At 42.7% G+C, this 18957-nt stretch overlaps 1 protein-coding gene across 2 annotated transcripts; it reads right to left on the bottom strand.

Moving 5' to 3' along the window:
* Positions 1-1275: 1275 nt before the first annotated feature.
* Positions 1276-17804, bottom strand: slc35a2 (solute carrier family 35 member 2). 2 transcript variants are annotated; one of them, XM_085780789.1, is made up of 6 exons: positions 17499-17804; positions 13083-13265; positions 11611-11762; positions 8894-9016; positions 7496-8091; positions 1276-1976 (listed from the first exon to the last, which is right to left on the bottom strand). In XM_085780789.1, the coding sequence occupies exons 1-6, from the start codon at positions 17560-17562 to the stop codon at positions 1949-1951; spliced, it is 1146 nt and encodes a 381-aa protein (XP_085636915.1). In that variant the 5' UTR covers positions 17563-17804; the 3' UTR covers positions 1276-1948. The 2 variants fall into 2 exon arrangements, with proteins under 2 accessions (XP_085636915.1, XP_085636914.1); XM_085780788.1 differs by lacking the exon at positions 1276-1976 and adding an exon at positions 7022-7137 and having other exon boundaries at positions 17499-17702.
* Between the last annotated feature and the right edge of the window lie 1153 nt (positions 17805-18957).

Below are 18957 nucleotides of genomic sequence, written 5' to 3'. Positions count from 1 at the left end.
CAACTCAAAATATTCTCACACGTAAATAAATACAAAGAGACCCAGAGATGATGAAGTACCCATAATTTATTTATTTAGTTTCTTTATAAAGAGCAACTTAACGTTTATGTTTGCACAGTTCAGACACATGAACAACATGTTTTATAAGAGAACAGATTCCATTTTAATAATAATAATAATAATAATAATAATAAAGAATGAATACATAAAGCTAATTTCCACAAACTGCTTTGGAGGGCTTTAAGGCACTGAGGTGGGGAAAAAAACAGACTCATTTACAACACAGACAGTTTCAGAGTGTTGAAGATAAAAAATAATAATAAAAAACAAGGTGTATAAAAGAAAGAAAGAATATCATACAAAAACACTGTAAACTTTCAGAGTAAAAACTGTAAGGTCACTTTAGGCTGATACATTTCTCTGATTCAATGATCAATTTTACTGAAGACATAAACTTCAAATTGATTGATCTCACTTCCTTGTGCTGAGGCACTTTGGTGTCACAGACATTTATCAGTAAAAGTTTCTTTACTCTTGCATTCTGGTTGGTTGTGAAAATAAAATAGAGAAATAAAGAGAAATAAAAATCCCTTGTGTTAGATCACACAATAATAAAGTATAATAAAAATTCCAATAAAGTCAAAAAGTTTAACTACTTTTGTCTTTATTTTAAAATTTCACTTTGTGATTTTGACTCACTAAATAAAATATCCAACTTTGTATCATAAAATTTGCACTTGCATGTATTTGCACTACCCTCTTTTCTTAAGTTATAAAGTAAAGCAAGTCATTTATATTTGGTACAAAATGGCGGTGCTTTTTAAATGCTAAAAATCTATTTAGAAAAGCAAGAAAACTATCTTAATTCTATTTAAATAAAATAGATTTTAAAAAGAAATGCTTGAATAGTTTCATCCAAAATGTCACAGACCAATTTTAGAATAATAAATACAACATTTTATTTTGTAATAGAGATGCGTCACTCCTTAAAAAAAAAAAAAAAGAAAGATCTGCAACATTGAGTTTCTGTCAGATGTTAAAATCTATGTTGATATTTTTTAACTCTGACTTTGTTAGTAAAGAAAAAAATCCATTTGTTTTAGTGTTTGAATTATTTAAATACAGTATGGAGGAATACTTTTCTAAATGACAGAAAAATATCCACAGTGAATCAAGTTCAGATCATTTTTGTCCATGATATGATCATTTGAACTCATACCAAACTGTTAAAACAGTTTCCTTGTTGTTGTTTATCTAATAGTTGTTTGTTTTTCAGGCACAAATAGGTTTCCTTAGACTGTCTATTAAACATCAGGTGAAAACCTTGCTGTATGTGTTAAATGTTTGAAATAAAGAATAAATAAAGGAACCGTGAATACATTTTTTGTAAAAATCATTTTCAGTCCTGTTATGTTGAGAATTTTGAGGTAAAAGGATGAAATGTCTATAGGTTCAAAATCACATTATCTGAACATCTGAAAATAATTCTACAGTAAAAATACATGAGAAGTGTATCATGAAAAAACAAAATCCTTATCTTATATTGAAACACTTGATGTTGTTATTTTGACCAAACAAATACTAAGCCAATGAGATCAGTCTCTTAAATAAAATCAGATTATTTGGAGAAAACAAGAACATGATTACACTTGTATAAATTCATGAATATTTCACATTATATCTTGGTTTTGAGCTGACATTTGACCTAAAATAAATATGTTTTAAGATCATCAGAGATAATGATCCTATTGTCTCATGATGGATATTTGGTTCTCCTCTGGAAAATATATAATAATCAGATATTTTAACTATTATTATTTGTAAAGAGAATATTAAAAATGTTAATATTAATACTGATGTTGTTTAGCAGGCTGTTTGTGTTGCAGTACCATGTGGAGGCAGCAGGGGCGCTGTTTGAAGGCAGCAGCTTGTCTGTCAGTCCGTCCTCTCAGGAACCTTTCTCTTTACTCGCAGCTCTGCAAAACACACAGGGAGACAAGAGGAAGAAGAAGAAGAGAGGAGGTTAGAGCAGCCATTTCCCATGATTCATATGGAGGTGGTGGTGCTGGAGGAGGAGGGAGAGGATCAGCTGAGCAGGGGGTTCAAACTTCATCCAGAGGGGAGCATGAACATCTGGACACAAACAGCTGCTGGTGTTAGACCACAGCAGCTCCTGTGACGTGTAGAGATGATGTCACTCTGATAGATTTAGTTCATTCACAGTTCTTTCTTTCTCAACATAAACAGATCCATCTGTCACTCTTATTTTGAAGGCAAATTGTGCGGCAGTGGCCTTTATTGTGAAGGTACATTTGACTGCTGCCACCTGCTCAGGTCTCCTGCACGTGTTTCTGCTGAAGGTTGTCCAACTGAAAGTTCTAAAAGAAACTGCCGCCATCTCTGTGTCCTTGTTAAGTCATTTTAAAGCCAATGAAATTTGTTAGAATAAAGGTTGATCGACATATTATGTAAAAGTGTTATATACACAGATATAGATATGATACTGGTCACATTAATGCAGGGGTAATAGTAATTATTAGACACTGTTAAAACCATTCATTTTAAACTGTTCAACTTTTTTTTCCTGTGATGTTTTTGTGTTAGTGTTAGTATTTTTTACTTGGTTACTTCTTCCACCACTGCATCTCCATGTGTCCTGATGGCAGTGTAAACATATCCCACAATTCCTCTCTGCTGGTATTTGCATGAGCAGCAGCAGTGACTGGGTGAAACATGTCTAAAAGTGAAATGACTGCAGAGAGGCAGCTGTTGATTCTGTGCCACTGCTGCTCTTACACATTACGCGTTGACCCTTTGTGTTATCTGATGGTATGTTTTTTAAGTATATTTTTGGGGGCTTTTTTCACCTTTTTAATGTTTTAATGTTTTAATTAGATTAAATATCAAAAAACAAATGGCTTTTTTTGTCAAATAGATGAAAATCAAATTCTTGTTATATTAACTCATAACCTCTGTATATAAACTATTGGTGAAGACTATAATGAGCAGATTTATGAACAATGAAAGTGTTCATAAATAATAGTAAATAAAAGTGTTGCTGCTGTACTTTGGACTCAGTGTGCAGAGGAAAATGTCACAAACCCAGTTCCTGCCTTTTATTTGCTCCTGTTAGTGACTTGAGTTTGATCAGTGCAGAGTCTGGATTTCATTAAACATGAGTGTTAGTCAAGAGTTTTTAGATCAGAGCTTAGAGAGACTCTGATCTGTGTTAGATTGTGGAGCGCTCTGCCTGAGAAGACAAGCTGAGGGGAAAACCTACTCAGAGTGTTTGCTGAGGAAGGACTGTATTAGTTTGTGAATAAAGGGTTAAAATGACGTTTGACTATGGAAATATTTGAATGTTAAGAGTGAAGAAAAGAAAACTATCCTATAAAAACAAACTACTTTCCTCATAGTTGACTTCTTACTCAAATATTCTAGCTTCACTTGAACCTGAATGGAACAGTAAAGCTCCTGTCACTACAGCTGCTCCTATAAATTAAGACAAACTCCAGAGTTGTTGAGTCCATGTCCTTGTTTATATAAAACTTTACCAAAAGAAGTATGTACAAATTCAGAGGCATTGGTACAAAGCAACAATCAAAAGTGCAAACTAACAGATCAGAGATGAAACCTGGACTTGGTTTCCACAGAGCGGACAGACGTCCAGACAGAAGGAGGAAGTTTAACACGTCCTGAAGGATCCAGAGAGAAAAACCAGGATCTGCAGGTCTCATCAGGTCCTGAGGGACTGGTTTCTGATGGATCCGACAGGATGTTTTTAAACTTGTCAGTAGGGGGCGCTCCAGACTCTGACGTCAAGAATCAACTCCAGCTGAAACTTGTTGATTCATAAAAATTATTTGGTTAGGATCAAAATTAAACTGAGTTTAAAATGATCAAAGTCTGAGTTTCTTCATCTGTTTTTAGGGGAGAAGTTAATATTCAAATGAATGTCTATCTAACTTACATGTTCATTTACTTCAATTCTTCTGCCTTTAACAGAAGACCACTTGTTAATTTTCCAGAAAACAAATAATAAATATGATTCTTCTCATGAGAAAACTAAGCATCATTTCCTGGGATGACACTGAGACACTGTGGTTTGTTCTTTTGTTATAGCAACGTTCATTTTCTCATAGCAACAGAGCTCGACATCACACAAACAAACTGATATAGATCTCATGATAATTAGCTTGTGTCTTGAATGTAGTGAGTTAGAAGAGATAACATTCTATCCTGAGACCACAGCAGCAGAGGAATTAACTTAAAAAAAATGTCACAGAATATGAAATTAATGATATTTTTCTCAGTTTACAAAACGGATATCCTGTTATTAAAAAAAAAAAAAAAAATCAACATAACAACACTTAAAATAAACACTTTAAACAACCCTAAAATAAATGTTGTTGTCTCTGTATAAATATATAAAGACATGGTTTATCTGGAAATGAAAGGATCTTTTTGGTGATAATTGTATGATACGATGAGATGTTGATCTCCCCATATATCAGGATTGTATCCTTGTGCACAGATGATGTGGTCTCCTTACTGCAGAATGACAATATGTAATGATGCTAGATGCATACTAATTAATATGATGGGATATTTATCTCCAGAAAACAACCTTTCAATATCAAAGATATTTTATCTATTGTCACTAAAAATGACTTTTTTGCTTTCAATTATTTTCTGGAGATGAAACATATTGGTAATGTTGTGAACAGGCCTTTGTTTCTTGGGTTTCTCTGATGTTAAATATTTTCTAACTCAAAATGTAATTTCACAAGTGTTTGTGAAAATGAGGGGGAAAATGCAAATGATCAGATTCAGATTTTGTTGTCACGGTGACCGTTGACTTGGATTGATCTGATTGGTTGTGACAGAAATCTGAAGCTTCCTGCTGTGCCTCCTCTTCCTCCTCAGTCACCACCACCACAATTTAAACAAACAAACATGAAATAAGATCAACTGATATATTAATTTATATTTTTAGAGTCTCAGACAAACTGTTTCTGGAAGATTCAGAAAATAACAAAATAGATTTTTTTTTTTCTTCACAGTTTCAGTCAGTGATTCAGAAAAAACACCTTTGATTTTGATGATTAACAGAAAACTATTTTCATTTATTATTGAACCTTTAGGGATTTTTTTGTCTCCATTTCAACGTGAAGCAGCTGAAAAACATTTGTTTCATTATTTCCTGTTTCACATAGAGAGGATTTGTTGCTTCTTCATAAGATGTTGAACTTATCGACCCCGCCCCCGACCCTGAATCTCAGCTCAAAAAAACTGAATCAGGAAAACATACGGGCTTGGTATCTAAAAAAAAAAGATTGTTGTTCATGATTTCATTGTTTCTACTTTTTTCTTGAGATAAGAAGATAATAATTTATTGTTGGTTTTCAATTTTCATGTTGAGATGATGTTTTTATCTCAGGAGCATTTTGTGTTAATTAATAGCTTGTGGTCATTTATTCAGCAGAAATTAATTTAGTAAAATGCAAAACTTTTGCAAAACTGTTTTTCATTTCTTCTGTTTGTGAAACTTTTAAAGACAACTTTGACTTTCACTCTTTTTTTCTTTTTAACAGAAATTATTTCCACCCCACCAAAGGCAAACAGAAACTTCTCTGATCCTCAACTGAATGAAACAGACAAGAACTTTCCTGGGAGGAATTCCACCTTCAAGCTGCCGCAATTATTCAATTGTTGGTTAGAAATGAGAAGAAATTACTATTTCTGAGTCTTTTTGTTCAAATAAAAAAGTCAAAAAGTCAAATCTTCTCCAGCTCCAGTTGTTTCTCAGCCCTGAGTCCTGTCTGCAGGAAACAGGCAGGACAACTCCTATGTTGCTTCAAGACAAAACCCAGGGCAGAGGAGTGACTCAGCAGTGTCTGGGGGTGTTTAGATGAATGAACTAAAGTGAAACTGTGAAGGCGGTGGAATCTCCCCAGACTAAAACCAGCCTGATGGACTGTTCAGTGACCTGGAGACAAAAAAACTACAAAGAAACCCCTGGATTGAAAACAGCAACGTAAACACAGAAGCAGCTCCACCTCCCTCCACCTGGACTCCACTAACTGGCCGCTAACCCGCTCCAGCAGAGAGACATTCAGCGTGTCCCCGCGGGACGCCTCCGTCAACGAGACGCCTGCAGCGTGGGACCAACAGGTTCGGTCGAGGACGAACATTTAGAATTATGATGCTCCAAAAACAACGAGCAACCGCCCCCCGCCCCCTCGGCTCCTGTCACAGCTGCCTTTTAAAACTGTTCAGCGTCTTGAGTTTAGAGCAGCGTGAAGAGTCCAGGAGCCGGTTCGGTCCCTCAGACCAGAACAAACCAAACAAAACCAAACAAAACAAAACAAAAAGAGTCCGTGTGAAGCTGCGGAGTCTTCACACCGTACAAAGTCCCAGTCGTTCTGTGAACTCTGCCGACTGTACACCGCTAACCTTACACCCACAGCTGTATGGCTTCTGTACAGATGAGAGGAAAAGGCACCGAGCACACACACACACACACACACACACACACACACACACCCACAGCCGGGGTCGACTGACAGACGTTTTCACTGGGCAGCACACATCTGCAACCGTCCGGCCGACCGGCGGCTCTGAAGACGACTGATCAGGCCGACGGTCGGTCAGCTGCAGGCCCGGCGTGCGTTCTGATTGGCCGGCGTCTGCCTCGTGCTGCAGGAAACTGTCCTTTTGTTTTGTTTCAAAGGTGGAGTCCAGCAGTGGTTCAGCTCCTCCTGCAGCAGCTGGAGGCTGCTCAGTGAAAACATCCGTCTGGTCGACGTCAGCTCAAACTGCAGATTCTCCACCAGCAGTCACACACATCAATAAATCATCTAGAATCAGCGTAAGGCTTTTTTCTCTTTTCATTCAGTTAGTAACATTGAGAGTTTTAAGGCAGAGAGGGCGACAGACAGACAGACAGACAGACGACAGACAGACAGACGACAGACAGACAGACAGACAGACAGACGACAGACAGACAGACAGACAGACGACAGACAGACAGCTCCCCCCTCCCCCTCCTCCTCCTCCTCCTCCTGCTGTTGTGCTTTGACCTGCTAGGCTGTGATGTGGACGGTGGAGGGAGGAGATGAGACGCCTCCCTGAGCTCTGAGGAGGAGGGAGAGGGAGAGGGAGAGGTTAGTGGTTAGGAGGAAAGAGGGAAAACTAGAGAGGAGTTAGGAGAGCTGTCCTCCTTCCTCACCCCTCCTCCTCCTCCTCCTCCTCCTCCTCCGGAGGGGAGGGGCGAGTTCAGAGTCACAGCTGGAAAGCGAGGAGTGGGTCTGTGCTCTCCTCTCCTCTGCATCACCAGACAAAGGTTCGATTCCATCATGGACTCCTCTGCTCTCCTCTTCGTCGCAGAGGGAGGAGGAAGAGGAGAGCAGACAGGAAGTGAGCACCGGGAGACGCCACAGAGAGAGAGAGAGAGAGAGAGAGAGAGAGAGAGAGTCACTTCACCAGCACTGACTTTGGCAGAAACGCCTCCAGCTCGCCGCCTCTGTCCGTCCTCGGCAACGACGAAGGCGCGGAGGAAGACGAGGAGGAGCCGTGGGACGAGGAGGAGGAGGAGCCGGACGCTTTGGGAAGGCTGTACATGTAGACGGCGCCGATGACCAGCCCCGCCCCCGCCGCAAAGAGCGGGTCCACGTGGAAGCCGAACAGGTAGACGGACATCACCGTGGAGACCACGATGGAGAAGGATGTGGCGAAGCCCTTCAGGATGTTGTCGGCGTACTTGACCACCACGGCCACCAGCAGCCCGCCGAAGGCCTGGTTGAAGATGACGCACCACACCATGTCGGTGTAGCCGAACAGCAGGCCGCGCTGGGCGATGGCGGCGCCGTCGTTCCACCACAGGCCCAGCGTGCCCAGCGCCGTGCCGAACACCCCCAGCTGCACGTTCCTCATCCACACCGAGGCCGAGCTCCCCTTCAGGATCTTCTCGAAGTAGACGCCGGCGAAGCCCGACGACAGGCAGCTGATCACCACGGCGATCAGGCCCACCATGTAGTTCTGATCCGAGCCGTCTTTGACCGACGCCTCCTTGTTCCCCTCCTGCTGCACCTGCAGGGTGATGGAGGACAACAGAATGGAATACAACTCTCCTCTTCTTATTGATCACTGTCATCATTGTTTTGGAGGATGAAAGGAGCGTAAGGGGCCGTGTCCACCAGATGTGTTTTTAGCGCTGACAGCCTCTCAGCGCTGCTTTCCCAGCGCTTAGCGCTCTCTCTCTCCCTCATCAGAATGCCGCTGTTGCTAGGTTACAAAACGAGTCCTCTGACACTTCCGTGTCCCTGCCTTGTTTAATGTAAACACTACAACGAGTGTCAGAAATACACAACAGCATTAGCAGCAGCTTTTGACATGGACCCTGAGGTCGGCCTACATTCAATACAAGTGTGGGTCATGATATAAACCGAGCCACGTCTCCGGTTGTGTTGCTGTCGGTAACGTAAGTCCCGGCCCTTCTTGATTCTGATTGGTCAGTGCGGGGAAAAGTGACATTGACGAGCGCGGCGCTGTTCTAAAAGTTGAACAGATTTCAACTCGAAGCGCTCTGAGCGCCGCGACAAAAAGAAGCAAGCGCCGAGGGCGTTTTACCGCCGAGGGCGCTGAGCGCTGTGAGCGCCCAACTCAATAGGGTTTGACGCCCAGAGCGCTGAAAACGCGTCTGGTGGACACGGCCCCTAAGTCTTTCCTGGCAGCAGCCATCAGACTCTTTAACACATACCATAATAAGCATTATTATCATTAAAGAGTTGCACACCTGCACTTCTACATTAAATTAAATTGCACAATTGTTCATCCTGCACTAACTTAATTACTGTGAATATGTTTTATGTCTCTTAATAATTTTTTTTACCTGTACGACAGCGACTCCAGCAAACAGCAGCAGCAGAGACACCCACTGGACCCGGGACAGAGTCTTCCTCAGCATCATGACGCTGAACAGAGCTGTGGTGAGGATCTTCAGCTGATAGGTCACCTGAGGGGGGAGGGGGGAGGGGCCTGTTACACCTTTGTTTGTTTATGTGTGATCTTGTTAGCGTCCTGTTGGTCTCACTGGCCTGAACTCCATACGTACAGTTTTTCTGCTAGCAGACTTCAATTAGCAGACTGCTCCTAAATGGAGGCATTTTGCCCATCAAATCTGAGACAAGTAAAGGTTTCATCTACATGTACATGTGTAACCAGTAAACTGTTTTTTTGTGTGTGTTTTTTTTAACACTGGTGAAACATGGATGGGGCGACTCAAAGAATCTGGAATCTGCCACTCCAGGGGTCAGGCCAGTGTGTGTGAGGATCATGAATGAAAAGAAAATATGAATATTTGCTTTGATTTAGTCAGGGCTTAAAGTATTCCGGCCCCGTGCCGGATCTCCGGCGTTTGAAAATTTCAGAAAAAAAAAAACACACACACAATATTTGGCTGCACACAGAGAAGTTCATGGCTGGAGAAGACGGAGGACAAAGACAAAGCTAAATGTGTCGTATGCAAGACAACCCTGGCCTGCCTGCGCGTACTGTATGAGCCTGGAGATGTGACTCAGTCACTCGCTGAAGGCAGTGATAGATACGCCAAGTAGCGTCGGGTCTCTTGCCGCTGTTGACGTTGGCATAAATTTGTTGGTTAAAATGTGTATGAACCCTGTGTACATTACCAAGCACAATGCCAAAAAGTTGTTTGCTAAATTGTCTATAATGTGTAGGCTATGCGTCGGATCCACTGCACCCCGCTCCATGGAAAAAAGTTCAGGCTCAGGATTTTTTTTTACTTTAAGCCCTGTTTAGTGTGCGCCCGTACATTTGCTGCTTGTGTCCCTAAAATGTCAACGCCTCAGCCCGGGTTCCAGGCGAGCCGAGGCGATACTAGAACATGAAGTCAATCGTCCGTCTTCCACCGCCTGGCCAGAGCGTCGTCACTGGAAGAGTCGCGAGCGCTACGTCCGATATTTTTAAAAACACGCCGACAGCAGCGCCCACTGATCTGTACCGAGACTGTTGTTATGCTTTCAAGTGACTTGCAGAAGTAAGCGATCCGGTCGTTTTGTCTAACTTCCTATCAGCCGATGGAGTTAGCAGCCCCCGCCCTCGTCCCTACGTCACCACATTCACACAGAGAGGACCGCCCCTTTATGCCGTTCTCTCTCCTCATTGGATAAAGGTTGTAGGATACAAGGAAAGTTTTCTCCTCGGCTTACAGCAGAGCAGAGTGACTGACAGACCCGTGTTTCAGACCAAACACTCTATAGAAGTGATTGCTGTCGGAGGATAGAACTATTTAACACTTATATTAACACAAATATTCCGCTTACTTCTGCTTTAAATGACTGCTGTGTAGAAAACCACGCTGAAAAAAGAGAACAAGGCGGTGAGCCCTGCTATGACCACCCCGCCCATGTTGAGCAGGAACTATGAAGAACTCAGTTGTAATGGAAAATGACCTCAACCGAGGCGAGGCGAGCTGGACCTGGGTCTGTGGAGAGGCGGTAACTCAACGGGTCAACCAGCTGAGAACCCGCCCACTGGCCTCAGCTCCAGACTAACTTTTTGCATTAGTTGCACTGGTGCGCCTAACTTTTATATTTAGGTGCACCGGCACAAAATTTAGGTGCATCCAAATTTTTGTGTCCCACTAAATGCACTTCGCTATGGCGTCACTTTGGGTTGTGAGTAGGGATGCAAATTATCAATTAGGCCTAATTCATTAATCATTAGTTGGTTGACCGTCAGTCGATTAATGGTTAATTGATAATCGGCGATTTTCCTGAGAACCTAAATTTCCTTTGGTATAGGGTCTATAACATAAAAAGCTGAACATTGCTTATACAGGGCTCTACACTAATATTTGTTAGTTCCTACTTTAGGGGCACAATGAAAAATGTTTAAATAATATGTTTTTTAACCCTTAAATAATGTTGAGGGTCCAGTGTGACGCATTTTTACAAATACCTCCATGCTGCTCGTATGTAATGTCCGTCTTGTATTGAAGCCCCAACATGAGAAATTGTCCCGAAAAAAATTAAATAAGTCTATTTTTCAAGCTTGTTTGTAGCGGAAGCTCCTCTTCCCGGTTCGTCAAATTTGGGCGAACCAGGGTCTGTCCTCTTCCCAGTTCGTCCAAATTTGACGAACCGGGAAGAGGAGCTTCGAGAAGCTTTCAGCTACAAAAACAAGCTTGAAATATAGACTTATTTAATTTTTTTCGGGACAATTTCGCATTGCGGGGCTTCAATACAAGACAGACATTACATACGAGCAGCATGGAGGTATTTGGATGTTTTTTGGTGTGTCTTTTTGTTACGAAGACAGTTGGTATCCATTTGCAACCGTTATATGGACATGCACTGCTACGCCGAGACCCCCTGTAACTCAGAGAAGCCACGGAGGACTCTGAAACTTCTCCCAGCCCTTAGTCCACATGAGGGTGAGTAGATAATGAGTGAAATTTCAATTTTGGGTGAACTATCCCTTTAAAAAAAAAAAACAGTTTGCATTTAAATTAGATACAGTAACAGGACAGATGTGAAGCCACGTGTGCCAGACGGGTCCAGACCTGGGCCTGGTCTGAGCTCTGACCTGGAAGGTGGCGGCCGGCAGGTTGGAGATGGCCACGTACTGCAGGTTGTTCTGCAGCGTGTAGATGAGGGAGGGGACGGCCAGCTTCAGAGTGTCTTTGTACTGAAACACGATGGAGTCCACCAGGAACAACAGCGTCTCCTTCACATTCACTGAGGGGACAGACAAAGACAGAGAGTGTGTTGGTGGCTCTGTACACACAGCAGGACAGTAGGTGCGTTTCCATCAGCTGTTTAGATGCGCATCGAGATGTATCGCATCGGAAAATGATGATGGAAACGCAGTGATTCGCATTAAAATCCTCTGATTTGCACAAAATGAAATACGCTCGCTATGGCCGGGTTTTGGTTGATTCGAATGGGATGGAAACAGCTGTATGCGAATTAAGTGTGACGTAGCGCACTTTCACCCCATCTGCTCCCGTGTTTGCAGTTCACTCACAAGACAACATCAGGGTTTCCGCTGTCACACAACAATTAATTAATTGTGGCGCATCGCCACGGCAAAATAAAAGCCCCCACACACCTTCATATGTGATTACTGCACAGTTCTTCATAGTTCCTCCTCAGTAAAAACCAAACTTATCAACCAGCGAATCCAGCGTTTATCATTAATAAAGTCTGGGTCGGCGCAACTCTCTCTCTCTCTCTCTCTCTCTCTCTCTCTCCCACACACACACACACACGGGTCGCGTTATGACGGTAATAAACATATGCGCTAAATCGCGCTAATGTGTTCAAATCAGACCGTCCGTCCGTCCGTCCGGCCGGGAGGGGGGGGGGTGCAAAGTCCGTAGATGGAAACACACATGATTCGAATTTCTTTTAATGCGCATTTCCCAGTAATTCGAATCACTTTGGATGGAAACATGGCTAGTGACAGGGGACAAGGACAAGCTGTGGCTGTTTGCTTCCTACAGTAAAAGTCTAGATGTTTACTCAGCACAGACCTCCTGAATATTACTGAACTGTATGATAACTAGGGTTGTAAAGGGGCGGAAAATTTCCAGAAACTTTCCATGGGAAGTTAAGCTGGAGAATTTTGGAAATATTCCAAATTGGAAACTTTCCATGGGAATTATGGGAATTATTGGGAATTTATGGGAATTAACTGTAAATTTGGGGTAATTTAAACAAACCGTATCATATCCAAACATAAATGTAAATATTTTGGTTTGTCATAATTAAAAAACATGACATTTCAACAGATTTATTTGTGAGTAGAACTTTATCAAGTTTTAATTCTTGTATGAACAATCAATTCTTTTACTGAACAACAAAAACACAAATGTTGAGTAAAATATTACTCCCCACCCACCTAATCAAAAAGTAAGGGTTAGGGTTAGGGTTTATTCCCATATATTCCCGTTAATTCCCATGGAAAGTTTCCAACTCAGAAAATTCCTGGAATTTTGCAACCCTAATGATAACCATCGTTAATGTTCATGTTCTCGCTGTCCGTGCTGAACTTACATCTCTTCTGCAGCAGGATGATGAGCAGACACGTCAGGACCTTCAGGACCTCCGCCATGACGACGGCTGACGTGGTGTAGAAGCGGTCGCCGGGCAGCGTGCGGACGTAACGGATGCTGAGGATGAGCGATGCATTCTGGACCACCAGCACCGCCAGGCTGATGTACTTCAACCTCCTGTTGACTGCAGCAGGACCACAAACACAAACATCAAACTGATCAGAGAATTCATTAGTTGTAGTTCAACACAATGTGAAGGGCTGTTACAGACATCGGTCTTCTCCCAGTTCTGTGTCAACACATGTTTGCTATTTGTCCTGAACCAAGCAGCAGCGACAGATAGGGATGTCACGATTACTTGTTTTCACAATTAATCGTGGTATTAAACGCCACAATTAATTGATCGTAAAGATTCGATCGTCATTTTCCAAAAAAGATTATGGAACTATATCTGCAGATGTGCGCAAAAACAGGTAAATGCACAGATACTGGTCCATTTATCTAAAGTAAAGTAACACTGAATTGGTGGGAATTTAAATGTTAGGGTGTCATTTGTATTGTAAAAAAATGATTGAAATAAACTTAAACATTTGGTATAGATGACAATTAATGAAACATTTCCCCCGGGGGATTAATAACTGGTCCTATATTAAAGGGATAGTTCACCCAAAATTCTAATTTCACTCATTATCTACTCAGATAGTCCTCACTCATAATGTTATTGTTGCAATATAAAGTCTGATAGTGAGTGCCTGTTTTGTTGGAATCTAACTCGTATTATTATCAGCTGAATAATTTTTATATGGGTAGTGATCAGTGATCAGTGTGAGACAAGGCTTTGTGTACGGCTGCTCAGCAGAGTGACTTTAAAAGCGCAAGTAGTTCTGAGTATTTGATTCATGTGTTGTAATGTTACATAATTATCCGTTATTATCTCATAGCATGGTGAATGTGCAGGTCACAACTTGTCCACCAGAGCGTTTTGGAGTTGTTGGATTGTGTATTTGATGAGTTTGATGAGGGAAAGGTGAAAATTCCACGCACCATGCAGAGCTTGCGTCTCTGCCCCGCCGACCTAAAAACAGCTTGCACCGACAATTAAAACCAATTAAAACCTGCTGCTAATAGGCCAATTTGCCAAAATGTTGAAATATCCCTTCAGTTATCCCAGTCAGTAATTTCAGATAAGAGCACATCAAAGGCTCAGTCAGAGCTGTAACCACTGCTACCTGTTTTAACTCTTTGTTGCAGTCAGAGCTGAGGGGCCATAGATTCACGGTCCAGCTGGAGCTGGATCAATATCCACAAACCTGCTTAGAAACAGCAGACTGATCCATTTCAATCAATCAATCAATCAATCAATCAATCAATCAATCAATCAATCAATCAATCAATCAATCAACTCAGATAGTTCACCCAAAATTCAAATTTCACTCATTATCTGAGTAGAATTTTGGGTGAACTATCACTTTAAGAGACTAGTAATGCAATTATATTTTGACTATATTCTATTTTACACATTCACAGTGTTGTGAAATTTATTGATGCATAATAATCGTGACACCGTGATTATTTCTCTGACAATAATCGTACCAAGAACATCTATAATTGTGACATCCCTAGCGACAGACGGTACTTGTTGTACCGCTTTCACAGTTTTCAAACTGGCAGTTTCAGGGAGACTGGAGCTGACGTGTCACAGCTCCAGGGGAGGGCACTGGTGCTACAAGCTCCCGCCCCGCTCTGCATCTGGCTCAGAGGTGAAAGGCTTCACAGCTCGGTGTAGCTGCCAAGGTATAACAGGTAGCTATAGTTCACCTGGTAGAGCAGCTTGCACCGTGAGCAAGGACTATGCTCCAGTCTGGGATCGAATCCCAGTGTGGAGTTTTACGCTAAATGCGCTGAATCTGTAATTGTACAATGTCCAGCTGTCAGCGAGCGGGGGGTGGGGTGCGAGGAGGTGGCTGGGCGGGTGCAGAGCAGCGCAGTCTCCGCCCACCCTCCAGAGGTGCATTGCTAATGTGCATGGCTAATGAGCTGGTTTTAAAATGACCAAAAAGGGTCGCGGGAGTGGGACTTTAAAGTCACTCTGCTGAGCAGCCGTACACAAAGCCTTGTCTCACACTGATCACACTGATCACTGATCACTACCCATGTAAAAATTATTCAGCTGATAATAATACGAGTTAGATTCCAACAAAACAGGCCTCACTATCAGACTTTATATTGCAACAATAACATTACGACACACGTTTGGTTAGAGAACATAGCTTTATTCAAACTGAATGAAACTGTGAGACTTGTGAATGATGCATTGTGAATGCTTAGAAGCAGTGCATCACTTTCAGGGCAATCGTGGTTCAGTGCTTCAGAAAGCTTCGGTTTCATCACCACCGGCAACGCATTTACCTCGAAAACAACTCAGTCTCATAAGATTCCATTATTATCTCATAGTGTGGTGAATGTGCAGGTCACAACTTCTCCTCAAGAGCGTGTTTGTATTTGTATTTTGTATTTGATGAGTTTGAGGAGGGTAAAGCGGAAATACCACGCGCCGTGTAGAGCTCACGTCTCTGCCCCGCCGATCTAAAAAATACCTTGCGCCGACAATTAATGGTAATGAACTTACTCCTGAACACAAAAGTTCAATAAGATGAAATGATATTAATTACCCTGTTGCCCGTCACTTTAATAACCACTCTCACCCTATCTCCTCCCTCAGGTTCCAGGGAATAGAACAGGTTACTCTTCAGAGAGGGGGTGATGTTGACAGGCCACTATGTCAGAGTGGCCTGACATAGTGTCAGTCCTGGCTATTGTGAAAGCTATTCCGAAAGCTTGCAGAAATAAATTGATATATGCACAGCGTTGAGTGTGCGATTGCTGGTTTTGTTTGTCGAGTGTCTTAAGTTCAGCTCCAGCACCTCACAGAAGAATCCTGCCAGCGGCTGAGTGGTGACTTTTTTCACAAATTAACCTACTCCTAAAACTATATAATAATAATAAATAATAATAAACTTTAATTGTATAGCACCAAAACACAGTTACAAAGTGCTTTACAGATCAAGTAAAAATAACACCGTCATCACCAACATTTAGAAAAACATAAAACCACAAAAACCTGATCTGCTTTGCAGAGTGAGATAAAACAGTCAGGTTAAAGGCATAAAACCATAATCATCAATATTGACAATAAAGCAAATAGAATAAATGGAGTAAAAAATAAAAACAATAAGGGGGCAAACAACAGAGCTACTTTAAAAAAGCATTCCTGTAAAAGTAGGTTTTAAGACCTGACTTAAAAGAGGGCAGTGAATTTGCTGACCTTAGCTCCTCAGGCAGGGAGTTCCACAGCTGTGGGGCTCTAATAGAAAATGACCGATCACCTTTAGAAGCTAGGCGGGCTGTCAACCTGGAGGAGCGCAGGCAGCGACTGGGCTCGTAGGGTACAAGTAGCTCTAAGATAAAAGAGGGGGCAAGGCCATGTAGGGCTTTAAAAGTAATGAGTAAAAGTTTAAAATCAATCCTAACTTTAACTGGTAGCCAAGGGATTATGGGGATAGGCGAATTTGCCAAAATGATGAAATATCCCTTTAAAATTAAAGGAGATTTCAATGGTTTGAAATGGAAGAAAATAATCAATGAGAGGTGGACTACGATTTCTCTCAAACTCTCCATGTCCTGCAGTAACTCCCTGTGGTGTGGATTATTAGTGCTCACTGGAAAGTTTCCTTAGACACACCTGCAGCAGTGTTGACACTTCAACTGTAAGAGCCCGGGGACTGGGGGAGAGGGGGGGGGGTTGTTACCTAGGAGTGACCACAAACTCCACCTGAGCCGGAGCTCCACGTCACCAGCTGCCAGCTCTGACAGCTCAGCGCTCACTGACACACCTGCTTCACCCAGCCAGCACCGACAGTGTCAGTCAATCGACCTCATCAAAACATTCGCGGACACGAGAAAAACTAGTTCTACACCAACAAACAAACAAGTTATCTGATATGAACTAGCCACACTAGCTTCAAGATCAGCTAGCATGCTAACAGGACATTTACCTTGATGCGAGTGGAAATGGCGGTTCTGACTTTAGTTATTAATTAGCCCAGATGACGTGTAATAATGCTGTGATCATCTTCCCGTTAGAGCGCTGCTTATCTTTTCTAGTTATCGCCCCCTGAAGAGCTCAGGTAGTTGGGACTAGTTTAGCCGTCAGTGAGCTAACCTGTACGACCACATCACCGCGTAAACACTGACAGACACAGTTTCATGTTGTAAACTCACGCACTTAATAATGATATCATGCTTATTTTAATAGACCAGCCCCCCCCCCCACCCCCCATCACGGACCCCTCACTGGTCCCGGTGTTAAGTCAACCGGGCCGTGCAGGGTCCACCGCGCCACCAGGGCTCCGCTCACCTTCACTCTGACTCCGGCTGGCCGCCCTCTCCTCCGCCGCCAGGCTGTGGTTCCCCCCGGCCATGCTGCGCTCCCTCTGGCCGCCGTCCGCTCCGGAACGAGCCTTCGCCCCGCTGCCTGCTCGGCTAACGCTCCGCTAGCCTCCCAGCTAGCCACAGCTCACAGCCGAGACCGAGCCAGAGCAGCGGCCTCTGCTTTGTTGTTGCTCGGGTTAGAGTGAGAGGCAGCCCGGTCAGGACACTGATTGTAGGCCGGGGGCCGCAGGTTGGAGGGGGCTGCGGAATAACCACCAGGACCATCGGAGTGAAAACACCTCGCGAAGGAGCGGAGATGTCAGCGGGCTAAAGCACACAGCTGCAGAGAGAGCGCCCGCTGTCTGACGGGAGGTATCACTCTGATGAGAACAACGGGTCCGCTCTCCTTAACCAAGCGAGAGGCAGGAGCCGCAGGACGTTTTGTGGCGGTTGGCAAATAACGTTATGGTGCATTACTGCCACCAACTGACACGGAGTATTTATAACCCTGCTCTTATAGCCTAATTAAAAAAAAAAAAATAATAATATTCTCTCAAGCAGATTGGACCTTAACGTGATTGAGGTCTTGAATCATCTGCTTCGTATTTCCTAAAACATGCTCAACCATTTCTTCAAGGCCATAGTATCATTCACAACCACCTGTTCAGGGCCGGCCCTAGGATTTTGGTGGCCCTAAACAAGATTTTTGTTTGTGGCCCACTCTAAGCACAAACACCAAATCACTGGTTAAAACTGAATACAGACATGTTCATGCCCTCTGAGGTTTGAGGCCATTTTCTCGACTTTTACTATTTTCTTAAATGTATCTTTTTAAGATACTTGCAGATGTAACAATACTCAAGTGTTTTATGTCTAAATATTAGAACCTCCGCTGTCCTAGAACACTGTATAAAGAAATAATTTAGGCCAAATGCTGGAAATTTGAGGTCTGCTTTTTGAAAAAAATTCAAATCCCTTAACACACCTTCAGTCATGAGAATGAACTGTTTTGGTGCTTGAAATAGGATATGAATACAGTAATAGATAAGTGTAGAAAACAAGTCTAAAATGAAATTTTGTAAGATTGCTTTTTGAGCACAAATGTTGTCATTCTGCCGTTCTATTTTCACCAAATGTCTCAAATGTGAGATAAAAGAAGCTGAATATTGACTTCAAATTACATATAAAGCTCATAGCGTGCGTGCAGACCTCAGGATGTTTAAATGACTTGAATGAACCTCGGTACCTTTCTGATCATGTGGCCCCCCACCTAACGGCTGTGGCCCTAAACAACCGCATAGAGTGTTTATGCCAGGGGCCGGCCCTGCACCTGTTTTATGTTTACCTATTGTAGCCTATAATGTGAGCTGTTGTATGTCCAAACCTCAGTCCTGAAATCACTCCCTTCCTCCCTCCTTATTCTTCTTCTTTTCCTGCTGTAGGTA

This window comes from Trachurus japonicus, chromosome 7 (genome assembly GCF_045865225.1).
Source record: "Trachurus japonicus isolate A0001 chromosome 7, Traja_1.0".
NCBI lineage: Eukaryota > Metazoa > Chordata > Actinopteri > Carangiformes > Carangidae > Trachurus > Trachurus japonicus.
This window is presented reverse-complemented; position numbering and strand designations above follow the sequence as displayed.